General features: G+C 43.8%; 1 protein-coding gene across 1 annotated transcript in view; it reads right to left on the reverse strand.

The window, feature by feature from the left end:
- GLI2 (GLI family zinc finger 2) overlaps positions 1-12,234 on the reverse strand; it is a 268,813-nt gene that overhangs the window by 49,720 nt on the left and 206,859 nt on the right. Inside the window, exons 8-9 of the mRNA XM_086957103.1 lie at positions 9,055-9,186; positions 6,397-6,546 (exon numbers count right to left, since the gene is read on the reverse strand). Coding sequence (XP_086813229.1) covers positions 6,397-6,546; positions 9,055-9,186 — 282 coding nt within the window. The remainder of the gene's footprint in view (positions 1-6,396; positions 6,547-9,054; positions 9,187-12,234) is intronic.

A 12,234-nucleotide genomic window follows, 5' to 3' on the forward strand; every position in this document is an offset into this window, starting at 1 on the left:
GAAGCCTGGATACAGTGCTTAGTTTGAGCCAGTGGTTTCCGGTTCTCAGCACCGTCACTTATGTCAGTCTGCCACATAGTGGTGCTGTTTGTCTAAATTAAAGATAAAAACAACAACAGTTGTTTAAAATTAATACAATATACATTAAAAAAAAGTACTAATATCTGCTGCTCAAGACTTAGGGGGTCTAGAATAGTATGAATCGTCACACTTGTAGGGTGCGGTGGTTAGTAGTTGCATTGGTATTGTCATATGCGTTGCTGGCAAGGGGTAGTGCAAGCTGCCCTGCTATCCTGACAAAGACCCTGGCAAAAATGTAAAAAAAAAAAAAAGCAGCTCTGCATGGATAGAAACTAATCTAAACACTGACCCTATAAACAAAAGCTTGCCCGCAAGATGGCGAGAGTTCATCCTCACTGCTGGCATCTGCAATAAACTCCAGGTCGTGAGTTTGAATTCTAGCAAGTCAGACTCACTCTTCCATCCTTTTAGACAGGTAAACCGAGCACCTAAACTGGCTAATGGTAACATCTGTAACTTATAGAGCTTAGAAAAGGAACACATGCAGTATGAAGCACTGTACAAAAACAAAAGTATTATTAGTAACTATTGTTAGTTTTTGGAGCTAAGAGTTTGGAATTAATCATGGTAACAGGTGGCAAGTTGGCTTGGTGTGAATTCTGGTGATGTCATTAGGATTTAATCATGTGTGACAATTCTTTTACTTCTGTGATATTGGTGAAACTGTTATTATGGATATTGATGCGTTTATTCCTAAAAATGAACTATCATCCTTAGTAATAAAGTCACCAGTCCTGAACTCCACATCTACCTTCGACACGCATGTATGTAGTCAGGCAGGCCCTGCATCCTTGGTCTTATATCCCTGATTGATGGGTCACTGGGAGGATGATGCATTGCTGACAGCCAAACACACGGGTAGTAAATTCTTGATCAATCCCACAGAATGCCGCAGCGATATCACATTGGTCAGGGGCGATTGCCCCCAATAAAGCACACCTACCCCAAGGGGGTACGCGTGCTTCGGAAAACCCCATAAAGTCAGATGCCACATGAGTTAGGCACATATAGCCAATCAGGGCCTAACACATAGAGAGATCACGCTCTCCACATGCCGGACTTCTGGACACATTCACCACTGGCCACACTGTGTCCACGCAAGGTCGAAACTCACCTGTAGTCACCGTCCGACCATTAATTTGACTTTAACCCGTTAAGTGAGCCCGTCGGCCAAAGTCTGTCACGAGCACTACCTCAGTAGTGCTGCGCACGTCCGTTGGCCGACGCGGCCCTGCCCACTCAATGGAATGCACCGCGGCGGAATTTGCTCCGCGGTAAAGGGGTTAAGGCAGCAACCAACATTCCTCACCATGCATGGTACGCCGGATGCGTTTATGGGTTGATGTAAAAATGTAGAAAAGACAAACGCAAACCCAATGTAAATTGAAGACAATCCTCAGACCTTGTGCCTGTAACTGTACTCCCATGCGCATTGCTGAATTAAATGAAACTGCTCCTGGTTTTGCCAAATGCCTCCTGTCTTCTGTTTTTAAGGAATTCGAACCTACGCAACAAAACAATGCTGATGTAACAAGGCCCATTGCAAGCAGAGTAGACGAGAATGGGCCTCAAAATGCCCAGGGCCTGGGACAAAGAGTCCCGGATGCCATCCTCTTGTGATTGGTTTGATGCCGAACACCAACGCTACTCTTGATTGTCCTTCATTCCTCTTTCTTCCACCAACCAACACTTCCTGTTTATTTATCTCACCCTTGCAGGTTTTTATGCACTACTTCTTCACGTTGTCACTGTTGGCTTGTATTTTTCTTCCTCCTTTCTCACTTTTCTACCATTCTCTCTCTTGCTCTAAGCCAAAATCAAATGATGAAAAGTAAGTCCTGGTGCCCAGAATTGAGTGCCAGTGCCCCCCGTCTGCATCCTTCAGCGCAAATTAAGCTCAGCCAAAGCAAAATGGCTAGTGCAAAATCTTGGTGGCTGTAAAGTGTCTCTAAGGTCAAATCCAGATAATGCCAAGGGGAAAGAGGCACTCAATTTTCAAGATGGATGGGTTTAAAAAAATAACGCTAAAGGTCATAGGGCATCTGCTGTGAACAATGGCCGCTGCACCCTGAAAGCGGAAGAGCGGGGAGAGCCACTGGGGGTACTTCTTTTAGCAAGGTCTTTCGGGGCTAACGTCAGTGTTTTTAACAAAGGGCAAAATAAAAACGAATCACATGAGAGGCACTTCACGAAAACCTGGGTCTATTAATCTTCTCGAGCAATTTTGTTTTTTACCAGCATGGAAGGGTCATAGATATGTGTTAATTATTTTGTCTACAAAAATCTAATACCCAGCAACGACAGTCATAATTAATTTCACTTGCGGTTTCAACATCTCTACAAGATTATAAAGACCAACACGATCCTAAATCAACAACTGGCTAATAGATATATAAAGAGCAAACACCAACCATGTGGTGGGACACAACAATACAATGACGAATAAAAAAAATGAAAATGAAAGTGAAAACCTTAACACAAGAGTCATTCATAACATATGACCAGCCTTTTTCTCCTCATAGGCGTTCATGGAAGAGAACGAAAGCGAGAGTAGCCTCTCATCATTCTACTTCACCTAAATGTCGCTATTCGTGCCCTGAGTGCTACCTCCTTGAACTGTCCCTGTCTATCCTTCCTGTGCCAAGAGGTATTGACACCTTACACTCAGGGCTGTCTGCAATGCTCATCCCTTAATTTTGTGAGGATCACCCTGCAGTGCTTAATTTGAGCCGGTGGTTTCAGGTGCTTGGCACCGGCACTTAATTGTCTGTACCTGCACATAATTGTCTACACTGGCTCTTAAGACAGCTGCCACATGGTGGTGCTGTTTGTATAATCTAGAGATGTGCAAAACAGCAATTGTTTATTTATTCAGTATGCATTCAAAACAACTAATACCTGCCGCCCAAGCTCATTTTATGGCTTTGGGGGTTGGAATATGCTGAACTGTCAGACGTGTAGTGTGCTGGATAGTTTTTGTGTAGGTACTGTCATTGGCAACAACTACAGTGGCAATGGGTTGTGCAATGTGCATAGGCCTCCACACTAGAGCCCTGGCTCTTATTAAACACTGGTACCCTGGATCCCACTGTCCTAATGACACATCCTGTAGATACTGTAATTAAAAAAATGTCAGACAATCCCGATCTTCAACTTTTTTAATGGCGTGTTCTGCATTACAGGAAATGGAACCCTCTCAAAATTATTTTAAAACATTCTTTTTAATGTCCATTATTTTGTCGTCTGGCCTGGAAAGATTACACAAATTGCAAATGTGCACATGCAGAATATATCACTGGAACCCAAATGGGCGGGTTAATTGGTGCAAAGAACTCACTAAATTATATAAATAGACCGATATATGCATATACAGTGTTTAGGGAAAGAACTCGATGATAGCAGGAAACCTACACTTTGAGCTGCGCTGCTGAGGGGCATTAGTTGAAGGAATAATTTGTTCATGCTTGCAGGGGGTGGGCACTGGCATTTTTGGGGAACAGGGTCTATTTTTCATCATTACACTTTGACTCAAAGCATTAATGGGAGAAAGACAGGAAAGGGAGAACGAAAGAGGAAGAAAAATATAGGAAAAGTGTGATAACGGAAGAACGCAGCGAAGACAAATAAGTGGAAGGAGTGAGATGAAGAGACAGGAAGTGCAGGGTGGTGAAAGAAGGAGGAAGGAGGAGGAACAAAGACTAAGCAGCATGGCTGACAATCCCATCATTCAGAAGCAGCGGTGTCAGCCTTGGAAGAAAAGCTTTGAGACGCTGCACTATTTTTTTTAAAGAAATTAAAAACAGAATATTACCACACGTCTCATGTGACACACGGGACAAATAGCAGGGAAAGGGCAGTGGTCCCCTTTACATTCACATTACTGTGTTTCACCCAAGAAAGCGGGAGATGAGATGAGTATTTCCTTATTGATGCATCAGTGAACATTCATGAAAACATAAGCAGATTCAGATTAGAAAGGAGAACCCAAGAGTGATTGGGTTCTTATGCTGAGGACCATCAGCCACAACAAGTGGAAGAGGACAGTACTTCTGTCCATACCGTGTATTAGCATATATGCCACTGTCTACCCTTCCTCGCCTTTTGCCGAATAAAGTTACCCTATTCACAAGTAGCAACCCTTTCTTCTACTAGCATTTTAACTGTCAAGTTATAACACTTGTAAACTATACTATTATCCAGAATTTAATTGGGTGGCAATAGAAAATTCCCAATTTTTTGCAGGAGGTGCTTCCACAGGTGTAATTTCCTGGCTAGCACCCTGGAGGAATTCTACAGGCAGTGTCAGAATCTTAACCCCATCAAAGTACAGTCAGTGTTTGTGAGTTCTAGATGTAAAGTGAGATTTAGGTCAATGAGAGCAGCATGGTTTTGGAGTCTTCTGCGCTCAGCACGCAGTTATAGGAAGTCTTGCTCACAAAACTAAGGCTTGCAAAGTTTGCAGATGTGATCCATGAGACAGTTGCGCTAATGGAACGGCATCATGTGTCAGCAGTCACACAGCACCAAGTGACCACACCGTGATTTTAGATCATAACTTCCAGACTGCCAGGTCCTTGCGATAAACATTAGCCCACACCACTTGCCAACAAGACCAGCCTTTTTCTTCGGACTTGGCATGCTCAATCATGACTCTAGCCGGCTAAATGTCATATCAGCTGAGGTTCTGTGCACCCAAAAATCATCTATGATGTATTAAAAGATTTTGCCTTATGACTCTACCCTCCAGCTCAAAAACTGTTAGGGATCATTCCCTCTTCCAAAAGACATTCATGCCCCACCTCCTGACCCAGCCCAACAACACTCCTATTTGGGCATTTATGTGAATGGCTGAGCTATCAGCATGTTGCTAAAACTCGTGATTCATGTGAGTTACTTAGTTATTGGTGAGTATATCTATAACAAAATATTGCCTTTCATAAGTATCATGGCCTATATACAAATTACAAAACTAGCACTCCATTGGGTGCAGATTTTCTATTGTCATATCCACTGGGGCAATATGTTGTAAACGATATTTAGGACACAATATTTTCGTCAGATGTCATTTAGCCCACAGTACTCAAGTACCATATCAAATTACTTTATACCTTTAACTCTGGTGTTACAAACCATGAGGGATACCTGAAGTCAACACTGGAATCCTATCATGTAATTTATAAGATATATAACGGATGGCCTAGTATTATATTCTTATAATGCTGTCTCAGCAATCTGGTGACATTCAAAAACCAATTCAACCCCGATCCAGTAGTTTACGGTGTCTCGAACATCGTAACTGACACATAAAGGGCATTTAAGTACCACGAAGAAGTTCAAGTCTGTTGTATGTATACATATCTCTCCTGTGAGGGTGATCCTGAGAGTAGCTTGCACTATTCAGTTATTTATCCAGTGGATCTATTCACATACATGTATTAAAGTTACGCTGCTTAACGAGGGATTACCACTGCCGATTTTTGTCTCAGCTGCAGTACAACGTAGGTGCAGGAGGGCTGGATCAATGTCACATTTTCAGAATGACCGCTGCTCTCAAGAGTTATTTCCATGAAGGTTCAAGGTATGTAAATGTACCTCATGTGGACATCCTGTAAATCTGTCAGGCGTGCCTCTGTCTTGCACCAATGTTCAACACCCATTTGCAGCCATCATATTTCCTTTTATGAGTTTCATTTTTTTTAATTTTAGAATAAAAACATTAAATCGTAACATATGCCAACACATGCATGACATTCTTAAACATATTAAAAAAAAAATATATATATATATATATATATATATATATATATATATATATATATATATATATATATATATATATATATATATATATATATATATATATATATATATATATATATATATATATATATATATATATATATATATATATATATATATATATATATATATATATATATATATATATATATATACAATATGTCCAACAGAATAAAAGTGAGTGAACAACAAGAGGGCGAATGTGGGGAAATTATAGTTGCCACTATATTTCTGATCGTTAAATATGTAGCAAGGTGCATTAAGGAGCTATAGTTGTGCACACAGCAGCGCGCTTTTATAGGCCGTTCAAGACAACGGCTGCCAGGTTAGCTCACAGCTGAGGTCTCTTTAACCTCTGTGTCCCCAGGGAGGCTGCCTGCAGTAACAAAGGCCTGTTAGCGCCATTCCCTGGAGGTCCTCGGTAGGAAATGCGCTGTGTGCACAGCCGAGGCCATTCCCTGGCTGCAGAGCACCGCAGGCCCACACGACCTCTCCCCCACCGAGACGTGCGCTTACCGTGCACTTGTGCGGCTTTTCCCCCGTGTGCCGCCTCATGTGCACCACCAGCATGTACTGGGCCTTGAACGGTTTCTGCTCCCGGGAACACTCCTGCCAGCGGCACACAAACTCCTTCTTCTCGCCGTGGATGTGGTCGTTGTTGATGTGCTGCTCACAAAGAGACAAAAGAAACAAACACTCGAATGTGAGACACAGCGAGAAGTTCATCCTGCTCAAAATGTTCTTGTAGTGTAATGTAGAACAGAAACTCTTCATTTCAAGCCCGTGCTGCTACGTTTGGTGTAAATGTTGCGGTCTTTAATTATATGGAACAAACCTAACAAGGGTAGCGGAATGCTGCACGATGTCGAGGGCAAAGAATCAGCCAAGGAGTGCTTGGAGGGGTAGCAGAGTTTTGTGAATGTGGGCTGTTTCTTCGTTGTGATGTCGTGTTCTTCGAAGACGGGAGTCTTTAGCTCTTTCCTAAATCCGAGGGGTGTTGGTGCGGCCCTAATTGACAGATACATTTTGTGACAGGGTGCATGCATATCGGGAGAAGGCTTGATTTACTTGCACTGCGTCTCCTGACTACTAGATTCATGGTGTCACATGGAGGTCACTGCTGGCTCTAGTGATCATAAGGGACCTCCCACTGGTGTAATCTGGCACTGATAATTAATCGGGGCTTTTACTCTGATGTAAACTGACAGTGATTATGATTGGTGGACTCCAGATGAGGGGGAAGGTGTGTGCACTGATGACCAGTGGGGTGAGAGCTAACTAACTCTATTGCAAAATGTGCAGTTATTAGTGAGGAAACTCACAATGAGGGGTCTAGGAATGCTAGTCAGTAGGGGCCCTTGGTTTCAGGACGGACGTCACTACTGATCAGTGATGACAATAAGAATGAGGGCTCGGTAAGGAGTAAGTGAGAGCCTTTGCACTGATGATTCAAACTGGCTATTATGATCAGTGGGGGCAAAGGAACTCAGGATGGTCATCAGTGTGGATACTCACACTTGCAAGGTCTTGTACTCTTGATTGGGGGGGGGCACTCACATTCAGGGAATGAACATTTGATAAGGGAGGAGTTATACTGATGTGAACTGGTGATACCTACATCAGCGGTCCCCGGCGGTGCGGATAATGGTGATCACCGGAAGGCTGAATGTGATGGTCTTTGTGGTCGAAGGTGACAATGAAGGTCACTGGGGATGCTGACACTGATAATCCTTGGTAGTGTCACGGGGTCACTAAGGTATGGTGACAAGAGGGGTTACGTTACCCTGGGGTGCTGACAGTAATAATCACTGGCGGCATTGAGGGTAGCTATGGGTTGTGATGTTCATTGCTACTGGAGTGCCAATGCTGAAGGTACCGGGGCAATGATCGTCATTGAGGGAGCTGGCAGAGCTGTTCATTAAAAGTCTCCGCAAACAGAGACACACAGTGCTGTCTATGCTGTTCCCTAAGTTTGTTGACGTGTCAGCCGTTAGGTGTGTCAGCCATTAGGTTTGCTGACAATCATGCTTACTGGAAGCACCAAAAAAAAAAAAACACTTCCAGGCTGGCCCTGAATGTCAATCGGGGTGATTATCTGGAGGGTAGACTGTGGCGCAGACTTTGTAGGTCACTGGCAGTGCTAGCGTAAAGCATTGGTGAGATTGCAGACATGGATCTGACTGGTAGCTGTGTCCGGTGGCTCAGTGGACCACTGCATCCACAGCAGGGACGGTGTCTGCCCGCACTGTATTTGGTTTAAATCCCTTGGATCCACAAAGCCTTTCATCATTCAACAATTGATGAAATGACCACTCTTTCGTACCACTGAGCAGGGTGACAATAAACATCAATTATCATGCAAAACAGCTCCAAGAGAACCCAGTGGCAGTAAATGTGCGATCTTCAAATGTTCCTTTTAGAATCACCTGGTGCTGCAGACGCTGATGGTTACTAGAAAAGCGAGTCGTGCGCCAGGCTAAATGCTGACACCAAGGGTCACCAAGGGGGCTGACACTCATGGTCACTGGGATGATGAGACTGATGAGCTCTTGAATGGCTGACATGAACATTTGGCAGCTGCGACTCATCATCACATAAGGTGCCAACATGGAGAACCACAAGGTGCGCAAACACTGACGGTCAAGACCCCTCATGAAGCAATGATATTCTCGCGCCTGCCACATGGGTCTTTCACGGCCGAAGGGTGTAACTACACTAATCAATCCACGGCTTTACTTGAGAAAGGAGGCAATGGGCTTGAAACATAAAGAAATGTTTCAAACTAATTAAAAGTACAAGTGGTATAAGGTTTTGCCCACCTCCTTAGATTTTGGGCCAATTACTGCACCTTGAATAATCAAAATAGTAAGCTTCCCTTTTGGTCGTGTTCATCCTGCATTCAGTCCACATGTGAGGGCAATAATGAGATGCCAATGAAACTATACATTTCCTATCCATCAAATTCATGTCTACCTGAATAATCCAAACAGCATACAGAGCAGTAAGGGAAACAGCAGGACATGCCTATTTTATTATTTACAGTTGCAGAGAAGTTACTTCTGTGTTGTAGTGTAAGCATTTTCTGTCTGGCTATTTGACAAGTGCCTCTGTAGAGCAGATAGACGGTCTAAAAGGGGATGATTTACAGCCTTTTTGTGCCCAGAGATGACTTACGTGCACCAGTTGCTCCTGAGTGTCGAACTCCTTTTCGCAGCTGTCCCAGTGGCAGTCGGTCTCGTAAATAACCTCGGGCTCCTGCTTGCATTCATCTTTATCCAGATCCTCTCGCAGTTCCGTCAGGTGCTCCTGGTGCAGAAAGACAACAGTAAATTGCGGGCTCTCAAATCCTGTATTCCATTTTGATAACCAGTGAAATGTGTGCAATGCACTGATAGAAAGCAGTCGAATGGCCCAGCTCCGAACAAAGTAAGCGTCCACTACCTCAAGCAAGTGAAACCAGAATGGACATCTCGGCGTGGAGTGATTTGTCAAGCCGTTCATTGACATGACTGCGTTATCCTTTCGGGACCCAAGAACAACAGTATTAGGACTCTGTTGGATGAATGCTAACATTACTGACTTGGTAATGTTATAGAATAGAAGGAGCTAGTGCAATCTGTTGCTCCCAGTGGCTGTCATTGACTACCTTCCTGGGATTCTTCCTAGTATATTTTAGATAGTAAACATCATCGTCAGAATAGCGAGGGTACTAAATATCAGGGACAAATTATTTAAAAAAATATTGACAGGTAAGTCTAGATTTTCTATACATACCTTCACTTATCTGTATTTATTCAGTACATATCTTAGCTGAAATTCTGCCCTCAATATTCTTATATGTCGATATTCAGAGGCAAAATCCAGAAAAGCGACAGAGAACCTCAGTCCTAGGGAAATGCCAACATTTTCTGACAGGCTAATGCAGCTCAAAGGCAAACCATGATCAAGATGCTGCTGTGTTCACAAAGATGGCTGCAGTACTGGCCAAATTTACATGGCACCCACCCAACCACTCCCTTTAGCAAATGCTTATGAGTTAGCCAAACAACGGCTAGGAAATACTGAAGATTTAAGAAATAAATGCAACACCTTCAAAAAATCCCATCGCGGACATTAGCTCCATGATAAGAATTTCAAGACTCACCAAAATAAATTGTTTCCCTGATGCTTTGCCCATATTTCCCCTAATTCTTTCCTCAGCCATGGGTAGAGGAGTAAAAATGAGTAAAAACATTTTGTTCAGCACAAAAATCCCAAAATTAATTTATCTTATTATAGTATGTAAATGGTCAGAAAATGGGTGTGTCGAGACTTGGGAATGCTGGTGCATTAATTTAGTGGGAGGAATTTATCTATATCGAAATCCCTATAAATAGTTGTGGAGTTTTTTTTTTAACAAAAAGATCACATTTCTTTAATCTGGGAAGCACACCTCAGACAAGGGAAACCCAATTTTGCCAGTAAGGTTGTTGATTAACATTGACCAATTAAGGAAAGCGTTTTCCTTGGAGACCCCTTCCATGAGGATGTAAAACTAGATAGGCAGGTTCCTAAAACAAGTTGTATTCTTTAATTTACCTGAAGCTGGAGACAATCAGGAAGTACAACTTATAAAAAGAATTACGAATTTACATTGGAAAAGAAAGTGTTTTACAAAACTGAATAATTATTCAGCGCCATCGGAAAATGTTCTGCTTTCGCAGGGGTGTCACAGCATCTCTGTGTCACTTCTCTTCCTTGACAGGGGAGGAACTACAGTTCCCAGTTACAGATCATCTGCTTGTGGAGAGGGGCAAAATACAACAACACAGGCTAGGGATGCTTTCGTGGGCCACTGTTAATTTTAAGAATAAGGGTTAAAAAAGATGTCTGCCTCTCAGACCAGCTCGTCCTGCAGCTGGGTAGCTGTTTGGCGGCTTGGTGGCTCTGGGCGCTGCGACGTTCCTAAACTCAAAGCTCGTGAGACCTGCCTGTTTGCCCTAATGGTGCTGACTCCAGCATGTTCCACTTCCCCCGGAACCCTGCCTTCATCAATCCCAGCAACCCCCAGGTGAGCGCGCGCCGGCCGGCCCCATGCATCACGCACAAACGTGCTCCTGAGCCGCGGCAGGTAGAGGGATTTGTCACGAGGCCCCGTGCTCGTCTGGCAGTAGCTCAGCCCAATATTTCATGGCGGCGAAGCGTGCTGGCTGTCCTGGTGCCTCCAGCTGGATAACGAATGTGGTGCACAACGTCCCTGCCGCTAAACAGTCTCAAAGAAGGGTCTCGGCATCAGAAAAAGCCTTTGGGCCCCTTTCATCGTTAACTGCTGCGTCACCAATGTGGACGTGAGAAGAAACTCCTCACCGAGTTAATACACGCCCTGCTGTTGAAACGTTTAACTAAAGGCACTAGCGGGACTTTTTCTGTGATGTGCTGCATTGGCTTCTAGTCGCTAATATTGCCAGCTTGCAGTCTTCAGGGGCTGGCATTGTTTTAAAATACTTGCACTCAAAAGGTTATTTCCCTCCCTTCAAAGGCAGCCTGCACATTACCTATCCCAGGACCCGTCGGATCCCACGACATTAAGCAGGAGACAGTCGATATCGCAATAATATTCCACGCTATACCATTCTGCAGCTTGCTACTCCACTGTATATACACTGTATATGTCCTTCACTTTACGGCACTCCGCTCTACGCCACACCACAGTATGCTATTACACTGTATGGCACTACAGCCTACTCCCACTAGACTTTACCCAGCTCTACTCTACAACACTCTACTGTATTGTATTTCACTCCACAACACTCTATTCTACGGCACTCCAGTCTATGCTATTCCACTGTATGCCACCACACTATACCTCACTCCACTCTATGCCACTCCACTGTATGCTACTCCACTGTCCGACCCTGCAATCTATGCTACTCCACTCCACTCCACTCTACCCCACTCCAGTCTCTGCTATTCCACTGTATGCCACCACACTATACCTCACTCCACTCTAAGCCACTCCACTGTATGCTACTCCACTGTTCAACCCTGCAATATATGCTATTCCACACTACCTAACTCCAGCATATGCTGATTTGCTGTACACCACTCCACTGTACATACACCACTCCACTCTATGCTATTCCACTGTGCACCACTCCACTCTATACCACCCCACTCTACATCAACACTCTCTATGCTATTCCACTGTATGACACTCCACTTTCTGCCACTCTACTGTGGTATAGCAATTTCACTATATGCCACCCAGCTTTATGATACTCCACTGTATGCCAGTCCTCTCTACGTCATACACTCTATGCTATTCCACTGTACAACACTCCACTGTACACAACTCCATAGTAAGCTATTACAATG

Source organism: Lissotriton vulgaris, chromosome 2_1, assembly GCF_964263255.1.
Source record: "Lissotriton vulgaris chromosome 2_1, aLisVul1.2, whole genome shotgun sequence".
NCBI lineage: Eukaryota > Metazoa > Chordata > Amphibia > Caudata > Salamandridae > Lissotriton > Lissotriton vulgaris.